Here is a 16,360-nt window from a genome sequence, read left to right as displayed (position 1 = left end):
TTTAATTGACTATTTTTACATTTGGTCAAGTTTTGACTAAATGTTTTAACGTAGAGGGGGAATCGAGACGAGGGTCGTGGTGTATGTATGTATATGTGTGTGTGTGTGTGTGTGTGTGTGTGTGTGTGTGTGTGTGTGTGTGTGTGTGTGTGTCTGTCTGTCTGTCTGTCTGTCTGTCTGTCTGTCTGTGCGTGTGTGTGTGTGTGTAGAGCGATTCAGACTAAACTACTGGACCGATCTTTATGAAATTTTACATGAGAGTTCCTGGGAATGATATCCCCGGACGTTTTTTTTCTTTTTTTCGATAAATGTCTTTGATGACGTCATATCCGGCTTTTTGTAAAAGTTGAGGCGGCACTGTCACTCCCTCATTTTTCAATCAAATTGATTGAAATTTTGACGAAGGCCGGACTTCGGTATTGCATTTCAGCTTGGTGGCTTAAAAATTAATTAATGACTTTGGTCATTAAAAATCTGAAAATTGTAAAAAGATAAAAAAAATTGTATAAAACGATCCAAATTTACGTTCATCTGATTCTTCATCATTTCCTGATTCCAAAAACATGTAAATATGTTATATTTGGATTAAAAACAAGGTAATGTGAAAGAAGACGAGATATTCGAGAAAATAAATCATAATTATGGCTGATTGTTTTTTCTTTTGCATGGGATAAGAGAATGATAGAAAAAGACGACAAAAGTACAAATTAGGGTAACGTTACAAAAAGGGCAATAACTCTGGAATTAAACATTACTTTGACCTAATACCATACAAGTAATAACGGCAGATGATTGAACTTGCTATTTCCCGGCTAAAGTTTGTTTTTAAAAGTTTGGAAATTTTAAGTCATTTTGGGGGTATCTCCGAAAAAGGGTCATAACTCCGTGAAAAATAAATTTCAAGGTCTGAAATTCTCACATCACGTTCTAAATATAACAGTCTGTCAAATAAAATAAAAAACTCAAAATTGATAAATTTGTCAAGAGTGTCCCTTTTGGTTTAAACAAAATTTTATTCAGGATTTCTTCGCATGAACAGTTCAAAACACACAACTAGGACACGCACTCAAGCAAATGCTTATATCACGTGACCAGAACAATACTAAGTTACACACATTTTCGTTATGGTGGACATAACAACAATAAACCAGAAGAACAAATTGAAAGAATGGGGATGGGGAGCTAAATAGGAACAAAGGAATCTACAGAAGATGTCCCTTTTTGCAGAAATGGCCACATATGATAGTTCGAGTTTTACGCTCTCACGGCTTTTGATGAGATACACAGGTGTATACGTGTTTAAGTGGTATCAGCCATCTGCACTTATGGCAGAATGACCTAGGTCTTTTCTGTGCCGCTGTGGCAACACGGGGGTTGGACATGGCTACCGTCTCTGGGTCTGCACATAAAGTTGATCCGTGTCCGTACTTTCCCAGTGTCGAACCTGCGACCTTAGGATCACAAGTCTAGTGCTCAACCAACTGAGCTACCCGGCCTCCCCCCCCCCCCCCCCGCCTGTGAGGAAAGCAACACGTCACGCTCATAAGATAATTGCCTTTGTCATTTCTGTAGAGTTTTGAGAAAAACGCAAAAAAATCTTGTCTAGTTTCCGAACAATCTGTCAATCTCATTTTAATTATAAGTTTCAAACTGCCTATCTCGAGCGGTTGACAGAGGTATACGCGTGAGATAAAGAGCTGACAGCAACATTTTTATTCAGCACAACGGCATTAAAAACCCCGAGAAGGCTTTTGCATACCTTCACATTCTCCAAACAAGTCTTCATGTATCCAAACGGAAAAGTGCCTAACTCAGAAACGAGAACGGCATTTTTGCTTACGTAACCGTGGCAATGGTTTCCGATGGTTTGAGAGATTATACTCTCTAACACATGACAGGTATCCTTCCAGTAGCTTCCCGTGTATAGTCTCACTGCAGAAATGCCTAACACTGAGGGTTTTTTATGAGCGTGACAAACAGTCGTTGACTGGTCCTTCGTGAATTAACTTATTCGTATTTTCATTGTTGGCGTTTCTGGTAAGTACATTTTCATTGTTATCGTGTCCTTCGTTCTGCTCACCGTCTGAGATGTGGCCAAGATGTTACATGGGATAAGACCGTCACCCTCCACTTGGGTCCATACCTTCTTCTTCTTCTTCTTCTTCTGCGTTCGTGGGCTGAAACTCCCACGTACACTCGTGTTTTTTGCACGAGTGGAATTTTACGTGTATGACCGTTTTTTTACCCCGCCATTTAGGCAGCCATACGCCGTTTTCGGAGGAAGCATGCTGGGTATGTTCGTGTTTCTATAACCCACCGAACTCTGACATGGATTACAGGATCTTTTTCGTGCGCACTTGGTCTTGTGCTTGCGTGTACACACGGGGGTGTTCGGACACCGAGGAGAGTCTGCACACAAAGTTGACTCTGAGAAATAAATCTCTCGCCGAACGTGGGGACGAACTCACGCTGACAGCGGCCAACTGGATACAAATCCAGCGCGCTACCGACTGCGCTACATTCCCGCCCCAGGGTCCATACCAAGAAGGAACATTCTGCTAGCTCTCTTTACCCGATGGCGTCTTAAGAAATTACTTGATCAAAGAAAAATGACAAAACTGTGCCTAAACAAGCTGTCATGATGCTGATGTTTGGTGTAACTATTTATCCTACATACGTGAGAGAGACACCCGTGAGATAATAATCGTTCAAATCACACGTGTGTATATCATGTAAATGAGGTCATGTCAAGCAAGTCTGGCAGGGACCTGTTTTTCCACTACATAATGATGCCAAAGTCACCGAGACAAACGTCATTATAGAAACACAAATTGCGCTCGCTAATTACCCTCGATGAATCTTTAGAACTAACACGTCACGCCACACTTTCAGATTGACGTTTCTTTGCTTTGACGTAATAGATTGCACGAGGCTTTAGAAGAGATCGAGGTTCCAAAACAAGCGTCTTCAATTTAGCTGCCTCGAATGCAGGACATTTTTAGTAAAATACACGTAAGTACAGTATGTAGGATAAACCGAATACTACATGGCTTGCTGTGTCGTACCAGATTTACACTCGTTGCTTTTTCAAATAGTGAACAGCTCGCTTTCGCTCGCAGTTCAATATTTAAAAAAACCAACTCGTGTAAATCTGGTACGACACAGCAAGCCATGTAGTATTCTCTATGTACCCAAGAAGAGTGCTGGGCTTAACAAACGTAAAAGCCAAGCCAGATTTGAGGATGCTGAGATGATTTTTTTTTTGTATAAGAAGGTGTGTGCATTTACGGTTTTGTATTGATTTCTCGAAATGTAAGGCCTTGACAACAACGGCTATAAGCACACCAAGGCTGATGAAAGTGCGATATCCATAACCATTAGAACGCAGACTGAATTGTTCAACACCCATCCACTTGTGTCTTCGTCAACATCATCAGCGGCAGCAGTTTAAGACGTGATTGAGATTGCGCAATACTGAAACAGTTCTATGATTGTTTCTTATCTGTCCAAGTGTCTAGCTCAAACATAAGCAGCAACATAAGCAGCAACAACAAAAGAAGAAGACGAAGAAGAAGAAGAAGACGAAGAAGAAGAAGAATATATATGCTACCCATACTGCTGAGTTGTAATGATGGAGCACAATTTACGTATAGCTGTGTCTTCATTACCATCATCATCATCATCATCATCATCATCATCATCTTCCTCCTCCTCATCGTCGTCGTCGTCGTCATCATCATCATCATCATCATCATCATCATCATCTTCCTCCTCCTCATCCTCCTCATCGTCGTCGTCGTCGTCATCATCATCATAATCATCATCATCATCATCATCATCATCATCATCATGAAGGGACACTTACCACTGGGTGGGACTGTTGTGGGGAGTTGGGGTGTCGTTGGTACAGTAGTCTCAATTTCTGGAGTCGTTTCCAGGGGAGTCGTCACGAAGTTGGCAGGTGACGTCATTTCCGGCGTCACTTCCGTTTTCAGTGTTTCCTCATCCAGGACAGGGTTACGGGTCGGTTCGTTATTGGGTTTTGTTGTGAGGATGTCTTCCACCTCGTATTCCGTCGTTTTCGGTATTCTTGGTATGAGGTTTGTGGTGAAGACTTTGTCTGTGACTCTCGGTAGTTTCATAAGGTGTAACACTCATAGCGTCAGTTGGTGGAACATTGTACTCCGGCATTTTGACGGGACGTTCTGGGTCTACCACAGGTGTCATTGTCTTGGGCAGGGTTGGGGGGATGCCGTGAGGTTCTTTGGTGGTTGGGCGTTCAGGGAATCGCGGATGGTCAATAAAGTCGACAATTTGCTTGGTGGGAGGTCTTGGGATTTCTGGTGTATACGGGATAGGATGTACCACAGGTCTGGGGGATTTCTGGTGTATACGGGATAGGATGTACCACAGGTCTGGGGGATTTCTGGTGTATACCGGATAGGATGTACCACAGGTCTGGGGGATTTCTGGTGTATACCGGATAGGATGTACCACAGGTCTGGGGGATTTCTGGTGTATACGGGATAGGATGTACCACAGGTCTGGGGGATTTCTGGTGTATACCGGATAGGATGTACCACAGGTCTGGGGGATTTCTGGTGTATACCGGATAGGATGTACCACAGGTCTGGGGGATTTCTGGTGTATACCGGATAGAATGTACCACAGGTCTGGGGGATTTCTGGTGTATACCGGATAGAATGTACCACAGGTCTGGGGGATTTCTGGTGTATACCGGATAGGATGTACCACAGGTCTGGGGGATTTCTGGTGTATACGGGATAGGATGTACCACAGGTCTGGGGGGTTTGATGTGTTTGACACGCTTCTTTACTGATTTACGTTTTGACACTTTCACAGACTTGGGAGATTTCTTTTTCGATTTAAGTTTTGAAACTTTCACAGACTTGGGAGATTTCTTCTTCGATTTAGGCTTTGAATGTTTAACATGCCTGGGAGATTTCTTCTTTGATTTATGCTTTGAATGTTTAACATGCCCGGGAGATTTCTTCTTTGATTTAGGCTTTGAATGTTTAACATGCCAGGAAGATTTCTTCTTTGATTTAGTTTTTGAAACTGTCACAGACTTGGGAGATTTCTTCTTCAATTTAGGCTTTGAATGTTTAACGTGCCTGGGAGATTTCTTCTTTGATATAGGCTTTGAATGTTTAAAATGCCTGGGAGATTTCTTCTTCGATTTAGGCTTTGAAACTTTAACATGCTTGGGAGACTTCTTCTTCGATTTAGGCTTTGACAGTTTTACAGACTTGGGAGATTTCTTCTTCGATTTAGGCTTTGAATGTTTAACATGCCTGGGAGATGTCTTCTTTGATTTAGGCTTTTAATGTTTAACATGCCTGGGAGATGTCTTCTTTGATTTAGGCTTTGAATGTTTAACATGCCTGGGAGATGTCTTCTTTGATTTAGGCTTTGAATGTTTAACATGTCTGGGAGATTTCTTCTTTGATTTAGGCTTTGAATGTGTAACATGCCTGGGAGATTTTGTCTTCGATTTAAGTTTTGAATGTTTAACATGCCTTGGATATTTCTTCTTTGATTTAGGCTTTGAATGTTTAAATGCCTGGGAGCTTTCTTCTTTGATTTAGGCTTTGAATGTTTAACATGCTTGGGAGATTTCTTCTTCGATTTAGGCTTTGAGAGTTTTACAGGCTTGGCAGATTTCTTCTTCGATTTAGGCTTTGAATGTTTAACATGCCTGGGAGATTTCTTCTTTGATTTAGGCTTTGAATGTTGAACATGCCTGGGAGATGTCTTATTTGATTTAGGCTTTGACAGGTTTACAGGCTTAGCAGATTTAGGCTTTGAATGTTTAACATGCCTGGGAGATGTCTTCTTTGATTTCGGCTTTGAATGTTTAACATGCCTGGGAGATTTCTTCTTTGATTTAGGCTTTTAATGTTTAACATGCCTGGGAGATTTCTTCTTTGATTTAGGCTTTGAATGTTTAACATGCCTGGGAGATTTCCTCTTTGGTTTAGGCTTTGAATGTTTAACATGCCTGGGATATTTCTTCTTTGATTTAGGCTTTGAATGTTGAACATGCCTTGGAGATTGCTTCGTTGATTTAGGCTTTGAATGTTTAACATGCCTTGGAGATTTCTTCTTTGATTTAGGCTTTGAATGTTTAACATGCCTTGGAGATTTCTTCTTTGATTTAGGCTTGGAATGTTTAACATGCCTTGGAGATTTCTTCTTTGATTTCGGCTTTGAATGTTTAACATGCCTGGGAGATTTCTTCTTCGATTTAGGCTTTGAATGTTTAACATGCCTGGGAGATTTCTTCTTTGATTTTGGCTTTGAATGTTTAACATGCCTGGGAGATGCCTTATTTGATTTAGGCTTTGACAGGTTTACAGGCTTGGCAGATTTTTTCTTCGATTTAGGCTTTGAATGTTTAACATGCCTGGGAGATTTCCTCTTTGATTTAGGCTTTGAATGTTTAACATGCCTTAGAGATTTCTTCTTTGATTTAGGCTTTGAATGATTAACATACCTTGGAGATTTCTTCTTTGATTTAGGCTTTGAATGTAGGGCAGACACCACAGTGAAAAAAGTGATTTTTTTGTTCTCTGGTCATTTTGTTTTTCTTTCTGATTTTGGATGTTGAACCTCTTCTGGTCACACTGGTGCATATATCTTACATCAGAAATATTAATAAACGGTCTAAACGGCAAAGTACACAATGTCTGTGTATGCAATTCTGGATTTTAAAAACGCAAACAAGCAAATGTTGTTGTCTGTTGGCGAGTTGATAATGCTCTTCGAGTTCTTTGAACAGCGATCATTTTTGCATGACTGGAAAGAGTTGTCTTTCCTTTTATGCAAATCAGCTGTGACGCGACCAGCGGGAATATCCGTTGACGGTTTTTTCTGGCGTTTGTGAACAAACTGGGAGACATTCCTGCGGGCCGAAGTAAGCCGATGATAAGTTCGGAACTGTTCGTATCGGGCCGAAGAAAGCCGATGACTAGTTCGGAACAGTTCGTATAAATAGATTTTACTATTGACCAATCGTATAACAACTGACAAACTCCGGATATTCCCGGTACACTCTGGCGAAATTCGGTCTTCCCACAATGCAATGTTTCTGTCGTCTGCTGAGAATCTGGATCTGGATCTGGATAACCCGCCTGGGTTGGTGGTTGGCGGGTGCGCCACAGAAGCCGACGACGACTATCAGCGCGAATCGAATCGAAACAGCGCGAAATATTCACGACTGCATTTCTCGTTTTCTGGAAACTTCAATTTTTCATCAGCTTTGCCACATTGTCAACGTTAGATATGCCAAGAAGAAGCACACTGGGGAGATTTGCAGTAATGGCGAATGCTCGTGAAAAGGCAGAAAAGAAAGTGCGACTCGACGACGCAGTTTGTTCGTCTGCTTCAAGTACTACTACGAGTACGAGCGCGATCGAAGACGAACTTGAAGAACATGCTTCACTTCAAATTTCTTCATCAAGGAGAAAAATTGATGCGGCCAGTGCAAAGATCCCTGCAGCTGATGGGATGGAGCAACAATACACCATCGTCAGTGTTCATCAACTGACGATGCTGTTGTGTGAAGTGCTGTGCTCCGAGTGCCTGGAACCAGGACTTGATGTCAGTATTGTGGAGAGAAACTCGGACGGTGATAAAGAGAACAAGGGGTTTGCCAACAAGCTGAAGCTTCGGTGCTCCGGGTGTGGCTATGAAAAGATGGACATGTCGTCTCCAAGAGAAAACTACGCGGAACAGAAGAATAAGCCGTTTGATGTCAACACCAGAATGGCACTGTTCAGCCATGAGATTGGAGCCAGCCATGCATCTCTTCAAAAGTTTGGAGCTGTTATGGGGATGCCAGCCCCAGTTTTGCAGAGCTTTCAAGCAGCGGATAAGCGGGTGACTGGTATGTATTTTTTCATGTTTAGAAAACTTTGTACATGGTTTTTGTAGTAGTGTAGTAGTGGTTGTTGCTGTTGTTGCTGCTGCTGGTAGTGAATGAACTTAGTAGCAGTTGTTGCTGGTAGTGGTTAAACATAATAATAATAAATAACTTTTCTATAGCAGGAGTCCCATCAATTGACTCCAGGTGCTTTACAAATTAATTCTAAAACAAACTAGCACAAATTAAACAAGCATACAAACATGTATACAGATAACTGAGATAAAACAACTAAAACCAAAGCACATAAGCAATATAGGCTTATTGTTACCCCCCCAACACACACACACATACTAACACACACACACTCATACAATTGACAGAGAGAGACCATACTGTACGTATGTGTGTGTGTGTGATTTACACAAATAACAAAAACAGCAATATTATGTTTCAAGGTAACTGAATAACATTAGAAATCAGATTCAGAGAAGGAAGTTGTAAATGTACTGGAATCTTGCTGTGTGGTAGATATTCAGTAATTCCCATTCTTTTGTTGGGGTTGGTTGGGTACATAACATAATTATTAATAGTCCCCGCTGGGTGATGTTTTGTTTGTTTGTTGTTTTTCTTTTGTCACTGGTGCAACTCTCTCTAATTCATATCATTGTGGAACAAACACACAAGCATTCACTCTGCCAAGTGAAAAGTGAAAATTGTCATTGCTGTTGTGTGCATCATACCATTTGTTTTGTAAAGAATGCAGGGTAGCAGTAAATGACTACATGTTTTATACATGTACAAGCTCGAAGTTACTCCCCTTCCAATGAACATTCAACTGTTTACTATTAAACTGTCCACACATGTATATATACACACAAATGCACCCAGACATGCGCACACACATGCCCACAACAAGAACAGATTTTGTGTTCAAGACTGTTGGGGGAGGGGGGTGGTGGTAATCTATGTGAATATTTCCATGATAAAAAGACCAATTTATAATGTATCTTTATTTTTATTTTTTACAGAAGCTGAGGTGGTAGCTGGGGAAGAGGCTCTTTACCAAAGTGCCAACGACATCCGCAAGGCCTACGCAGAAGTCGACGCAGACCTGCAGGAGGCGATGAACCGAGGGGAGACGAGGACCATTGACATCAGTGTCTCCTTTGATGGCACATGGCAGAAGAGGGGCTTCACATCTCTATACGGAGTTGGGGTTGCCATCGATGTCTTGACAGGTTTGGTTGTGGACTTCCATGTGCTGTCCAAATACTGCCATGCCTGCAGAATTCAGGAGGCCAAGAACCTTCCAGCTCAAGAGATGGAAGCCTGGCGTGCAACCCATGCTCCAAAATGTTGCAGAAACCATCATGCTTCTAGCAAAGCTATGGAGCAGGAAGCCGCCAAGGTGTTGTGGGGTAGATCAGTCAGGTTGCACAACTTTCGCTACACCGAGATGCTCTGTGACGGGGACTCGTCTGCCTTTAAAGCTGTGGTGGAGCTAGACCCGTACCCAGGTGTGCAGGTCGAGAAGTTGGACTGCGTGAACCACGCCCACAAGCGCATGGGTACCGCCCTCAGAAAGCTGGCAAAAGATGAACGACTGGGTGGAAAGGGCGTAGGGCGCCTCACGGAGGGTAAATGTGACAGCCTTCAAAATTACTACAGGGGGGCCATTGTCAACAACCTGGACAACATCGACAGGATGCGGTCATCGGTGTGGTCCACCCTCTTCCACAGCATGTCAACTGATGAGAGGCCTTATCACTACAGGTGTCCTACTTCTCCTGACACCTGGTGTTTCTACCAGAAGGCCCTCATCGCTGGCACAGAGCCCCGATCGCACAACGACATCCCCTCCCACACCTTCTTGGCACCTGGAGTGGCAGAGAAGATGGTGCCTGTCTTCAGGAGAATGTCAGACGAGGCCCTTCTGAAGAGGATGCAGCATGGGGGGACTCAGAACACCAACGAGTCCCTCAACAACCTGGTGTGGCTGAGGTGCCCCAAGGCAGTCTTCATGGGCAAAGGGCGGGTCGACGGCGCGACGGCAAGGGCAGTGGCGGTCTTCAACGAGGGAGCCTTTGAGATCACTCGTGTAATGAACAAACTGTATGTTGATCTCACACTGTCAACCCTTGAGTCACTGGGCAACAGGGACCAACACAGGATTCGCAAGGCCGATGCTGCTGTCACTGCACGTGCCAGGCACCAGCGCAGGGACTACGCCCGTCAGCGTCGTCTAGCCGTCAGAGCGGAACACGCACAAGAAGGTCAGGTCTACGGCCCTGGGATGGCCTAACCAGAACACTGTGGCAAGTGCCAAGCTCATTAGCTAATCATAAATGGGCATTCTGAAGGCAGAATGCATGCTGCTGATGATTTTTTACCACAATGACCTTGAAACATTGGCCGATATCTTGTTAATATTTTGTTGAATGCAGTTTCTTTTTATTCTACAGTATTCTCAAAAACTTGATTTTGAAGTCCATGTTGTCTGGTTACATGTTTCTAAACATTTTTGAGCAAAAACTCAATTTTTAACACGTTTTGTCCGTTTTCTCAAAATATCATTTTTGACACTTTAAAAGCCTAAGGCTTTTTTTCTAATAAAGTTAATTTGTTGAAACTTTGCATACATCTTGAGTGTGTTATTTTGCAGAAACTGATAGAGTGATTTGTTAAAAAAAAAATTCTTGAGAAGTTATACCATTTTTGGTGGCGTTTTTTCATGAAGTTCAACATCATTCACTTTCATCACTGATATTTTTTAAATGACTTGAGATATCAAAAAATGCCTCTATCAGTTTTTCGGTATTGTCCTAAAGTATAAATAACAAGCATCAAAACAAAATTTCATGCAGTTTTAAAAAAGCCTTAGGGTTTTAAAAAGGGGCAGTTTGGCGGCCATCTTGGATTGCTACCATGGCAACCGATGGTCCAATTTTTTTTTTCATTTTCTCAGGAGATAGACTGAGTACTTAAATTCTAAAACACTTGTTGACCCAAGAGTTATGAAACAAAAAACATCACTTTTAACACCAGTGCCTGCCCTTAACATGCCTTGGAGATTTCTTCTTTGATTTAGGCTTTGAATGCCTTGGAGATTTCTTCTTTGATTTAGGCGTTGACACTTTTTTGCGTTTGGATTTTTTTGCAGATTTCTTTTTTTGTGATTTTTCTGAAACAAAATAAATGAATTAAATAAAAGTATTGAGGAATCGGTAATTGATCCATGAATAAATAGATAGATTAAGCACAACTTTTTGTAAAACTGAACTTAACTGGTCATGGTCCCCCTTTTTGGCTCACGTAAGTGTAGCCTATGCGATGCTAACTTTTGTCAACTGTGCGTGCGTGCGTGCGTATGTATATCTGTATGTCTGTATGTCTGTGGTAGAAACTTTAACATTTGACTGAACACACGACACAAACCAGTCAGCTGTTTTTACCCCCCAAAAAAAACCACCACCCGTTTTCTTTGGATACACACTTTAACTACATACGTGCCGACGAAATGTTGATCATTGCTTGAATACTTTGAAGCTGTTGCTTGAATAATAACCAGGTAAAATTAGTATTTCGGTGTTCAGTCAAATGTTAAAGTGTCTACCACAGACATACATACATACGCACGCACGCACGCACGCATGTACAGACAGACAAAAATTACCCTCGCATAGGCTACACTTACGTGATAATAATAATAATAATAATAAATGAGCATTTATATAGCGCAACATCATAACTTTACAATTATGCTCTTTGCGCTTGACACATTTAAAATTAAAACACAGTTATACAAGCATTTACATCTACATTCATAGTCAACAACGCTTAATTAAAAGCATACACCATCAAACATACATTACAAAAGATTCTTCCACTAACTAAGTAATAAAAACATGAATAAAATAGGTAGTAAAAAACAAGGAAATACCAGCTGAATACCCTTAATCAAACAGAACATGTTATCAACAATGCTGAAAACAGTCCTAGATGTTTATATACATTATCACTAAAACAACAAATACACTGATGGACTGAGAAAACAAAATCAGGGGTTGTATTTCTTGAAGAGGTGCGTTTTAAGTGCTCGTTTGAATGCTTGGGGTGACTAAGAGTGGCGGATGTGAAAGGGGAGAGAATTCCATTGTGTGGGTGCGCAGAAAGTAAAAGTGCGTTGTCCGTATGTTTTGGTTTTGGTGTGTAGAATGGTAAGGATGCGACAGTCAGAAGAGGCACGGAGTTGTCTTGCTGGAGAATAGACGGTGAGGAGTTCAGAGAAGTAAGCAGGAGACGAGCCAGAAAAGAAGTTAAAGCAGAGGGTGGACAGTTTGTAGTCAATGCGGGCTTGAATAGGTAACCAGTGCAGTGTGTGAAGAAGTGGTGTTGCGTGATCTCGTTTTCGTGCTTTGAGAATGAGGCGTGCTGCCGAGTTTTGGACTTTTTGTAGTTTATGCAGGAGGCACAGAGGACAGCCAGAGAGAAGAGAGTTGCAGTAGTCAAGTTTAGAAAGAACAAAGGCACAGACAAGAGTGTTAGTTGTTTGAGAGGAGAGTGTGTGGCGAATGGTGCTGATCTTACGAAGCTCAAAATAAGCTGCTCTACAGACTAAAGATATATGTTTGTTAAGGGTCATGTCAGATGAAAGGGTGAATCCAAGGTTTCTAGCTGATGGTGAGAAAAGAATGTCGGTATTGCCTATTTGAACAGAAACAGGTTGAGGATGGGGAAATGTAGTGTTCTTCTTTTTGCACAGTAAGACTTCAGTCTTATCATCATTCAGCTTGAGTTTGTTATCGACCATCCAAGATTTAACATCAGTGATGCATGTCTGAATGGTCTGGATGGCGGAATGTGTCTCTGCAGGGGGACTGGGTTTATACAGCTGGGTGTCATCAGCAAAAGACTGATTTAAAACAGAATGGTTTTGAATCAGTGTGGAGAGGGGCTTAGTGTACATGATGAAAAGGATGGGACAGAGTACTGAACCTTGAGGAACGCCGGAAGAAAGTGGGGCTGGAGCAGACATCTGGCCATCGACAAGCACAGCCTGAGTCCTGCCAATGAGATAGGACTCAAGCCATGCTAGTGGTGGACCGGATATGCCGTACAGAGTCTGAAGTCTATGGAGAAGCGTGACATGGTCAATCGTGTCGAACGCTGCAGAAAGGTTAAGTAGGGTAAGCACTGACACATCACCACCATCCAGAGCAGACAGAATGTCACTGATTACTTTAAGTTGGGCTGTTTCAGTACAGTGAGAAGGGCGATAAGCGGACTGAGAGTGCGAGATCAAATCATGGGTGTTCAAATATGACAACAGCTGCTTCAAAACTACCTTTTCAAAAACTTTGGACAAGAATGATAAATTAGATACAGGACGATAATTCTTCAAAATATTGACATCAAGACTAGGTTTTTTGAGAAGTGGTTTGACAAGTGCAGTTTTGAACAATGATGGAAAAACACCAGATAACAGGCTATCATTGACAATTTGAGTAAGAGTTGGAACAACACATCAAGATTCTCAAAAAGCAGTGGTGTGGGTATGGCATCAAGTGGACAAGTTGTTGGTTTGGACTTCAGAATTATGGATTTAAGGTCTTTTTCACTGATTGGCTGAAATGATGGAAAAGAACAATCAGTGGGAACATCAACATGACTGGAGGAAGCAGAATGTGCACTCATCTGATCAAGTTCAGAACGAATATCAGAAACCTTCTTGATAAAATAATCACTGAATACATCTGGCAGCTGACTAGCGGGGAAAACAGTGGGAAGTGGGAATACCTTACTGCGGCCGGTCAATCGGGGGCATGAACATCAAGAGCAGCACGAAGTGTGGCATCAAGTTGGTCAGCGGAGGGGGGGGGGGGGGGGCAGCGCGTTCTACAGCTCGTCCCTAAAAGCGTCTTTATCCATCGTACGGAGACAGCGGACAGACTTAAACATGGGTGGAGGAGGAGGACACTGGGTCATCAGATCAAACAAAACACAAAAATGATCTGAGGCTAAGACATGTGTAACAGACACAGATTGAACAATATGATCATCAGGCCTATGCATAACCCAATCCAGTATGTGATTCTTCTTGTGCGTTGGATGACTGACTGACTGTGTGAATTGAAAAACATCTAAAATATCTAACATCTTGATAGTGGAAGGGTGGTTGCAGTCATCAAAATGAACATTGATATCACCAAGCAAAACAGGAGTTCCAGACAAAGTGTTACAATGGTCAACAAGGTCATGAAATTCAGAGAAAAACATGACATCAGTCAATTTGTTTTTTGAGTTTGGAGGAGGCCTATAGATGCAAAACAACTGAACTGGTTTCTGATGAAGGGCTAGTGTCACTTGTACACACTCAAAGGATGGATTTGTAAATGGCAGTACCGAATTAAACGACACATGACTAGAGAGAGAGTTTTTGAAGATCACTGCTATTCTACCACCGCGAGTGACACTGCGGGGAAACGATCGGAGGGAATAGTTTGCTGGTGTCAAGTCAACAATAACACTGTCGTCACCGTTCTCCTTGAGCCAAGTCTCGGTCAAAATCAAAATGTCTAGGTCATTGTCTGTGACAAACCCGACGATTTCTGTTCTTTTACATGCTTGCTGAGTTGAAGAAACAGACTGAGCGTTGAAAAGTGCGATGCGGAGAGGTGTGATGGTGGAAGTGGGGAATAAGGTGTGTGATCGAGACTTACAGTCTTTTGGCTTGAGCCAAAAACGGGGAAATAAACACAAATATGACTTACCCTTTGCCATGTCTTCTTCGATGATGACTTCTCCGGAGGCATTTTTCTCTGGATAGCCTTTTTTGGTCCCGTTGAAGTTTTTCGTGTATCTGTTTCTCCGACCTTTCTGCTGCTGCGTTTTTCTCTTTAGAGCTTTACCTTTTTGTTACTGCATTTTTCTCTTCAAAGCTTTACCTTTTTGTTACTACATTTTTCTCTTTAGAGCTTTACCTTTTTGTTACTGCATTTTTCTCTTCAGAGCTTTACCTTTTCGTTACTGCATTTTTCTCTTCAGAGCTTTACCTTTTTGTTACTGCATTTTTCTCTTCAGAGCTTTACCTTTTTGTTACTGCATTTTACTCTTCAGAGCTTTACCTTTTTGTTACTGCATTTTTCTCTTCAGAGCTTTACCTTTTTGTTACTGCATTTTTTTCTTCAGAGCTTTACCTTTTTGTTACTGCATTTTTCTCTTCAGAGCTTTCCCTTTTGTTACTGCATTTTTCTCTTTCGAGCTTTACCTTTTTGTTGCTGCATTTTTCTCTTTCGAGCTTTACCTTTTTGTTCCTGCATTTGTCTCTTTAGAGCTTTACCTTTTTGTTGCTGCATTTTTCTCTTCAGAGCTTTTACTTTTTTGTTACTGCATTTTTCTCTTCAGAGCTTTACGACCTTTTTATTGCTGCATTTTTCTCTTTAGAGCTTTACCTTTTTGTTACTGCATTTTTTTCTTTAGAGATTTACCTTTTTGTTACTGCATTTTTCTCTTTAGAGCTTTACCTTTTTGTTGCTGAATTTTTCTCTTCAGAGCTTTACCTTTTCGTTACTGCATTTTTCTCTTTAGAGCTTTACCTTTTTGTTACTGCATTTTTCTCTTTAGAGCTTTACCTTTTTGTTGCTGAATTTTTCTCTTCAGAGCTTTACCTTTTCGTTACTGCATTTTTCTCTTTAGAGCTTTACCTTTTTGTTGCCGCATTTTTCTCTTCAGAGCTTTACCTTTTTGTTTCTGCATTTTTCTCTTCAGAGTTTTACCTTTTTGTTACTGCATTTTTCTCTTTCGAGCTTTACATTTTTGTTGCTGCATTTTTCTCTTTAGAGCTTTAACTTTTTGTTGCTGCATTTTTCTCTTTAGAGCTTTACCTTTTTTGTTACTGCATTTTTCTCTTTGGAGCATTACCTTTTTGTTGCTGCATTTTTCTCTTCAGAGCTTTACCTTTTTGTTACTGCATTTTTCTCTTCAGAGCTTTACCTTTTTGTTGCTGCATTTTTCTCTTCAGAGCTTTACGACCTTTTTGTTACTGCATTTTTCTCTTTGGGGCATTACCTTTTTATTGCTGCATTTTTCTCTTTAGAGCTTTACCTTTTTGTTACTGCATTTTTCTCTTCAGAGCTTTACCTTTTTGTTCCTGCATTTTTCTCTTTAGAGCTTTACCTTTTTGTTACTGCATTTTTCTCTTTAAAACTGTGCGACCTTTTTGTTACTGCATTTTTCTCTTTAAAGCTTTACCATTTTGTTACTGCATTTTTCTCTTCAGAGCTTTACCTTTTTGTTACTGCATTTTTCTCTTCAGAGCTTTACCTTTTTGTTACTGCATTTTTCTCTTTAAAGCTTTACCTTTTTGTTACTGCATTTTTCTCTTCAGAGCTTTACCTTTTTGTTACTGCATTTTTCTCTTTAAAGCTTTCCCTTTTTGTTGCTGCATTTTTCTCTTTAGAGCTTTACCTTTTT

The 16,360-nt window shown here is 41.2% G+C and overlaps 1 protein-coding gene across 1 annotated transcript; it reads left to right on the top strand.

The window, feature by feature from the left end:
- Window positions 1–7,231: 7,231 nt before the first annotated feature.
- LOC138974163 (uncharacterized) lies at window positions 7,232–10,503 on the top strand. The gene is made up of 2 exons (XM_070346866.1): window positions 7,232–7,909; window positions 8,917–10,503. Exons 1-2 carry the CDS (start codon window positions 7,306–7,308, stop codon window positions 10,188–10,190), a joined length of 1,878 nt encoding a protein of 625 aa, XP_070202967.1. The 5' UTR covers window positions 7,232–7,305; the 3' UTR covers window positions 10,191–10,503.
- The last annotated feature ends 5,857 nt before the right edge of the window (window positions 10,504–16,360 follow it).

The sequence above is a fragment of the Littorina saxatilis genome, linkage group LG8 (assembly GCF_037325665.1).
Source record: "Littorina saxatilis isolate snail1 linkage group LG8, US_GU_Lsax_2.0, whole genome shotgun sequence".
Lineage (NCBI taxonomy): Eukaryota > Metazoa > Mollusca > Gastropoda > Littorinimorpha > Littorinidae > Littorina > Littorina saxatilis.
Note: the sequence above shows the minus strand (reverse complement) of the source record. Positions and strands in the feature narration are given on the sequence as shown.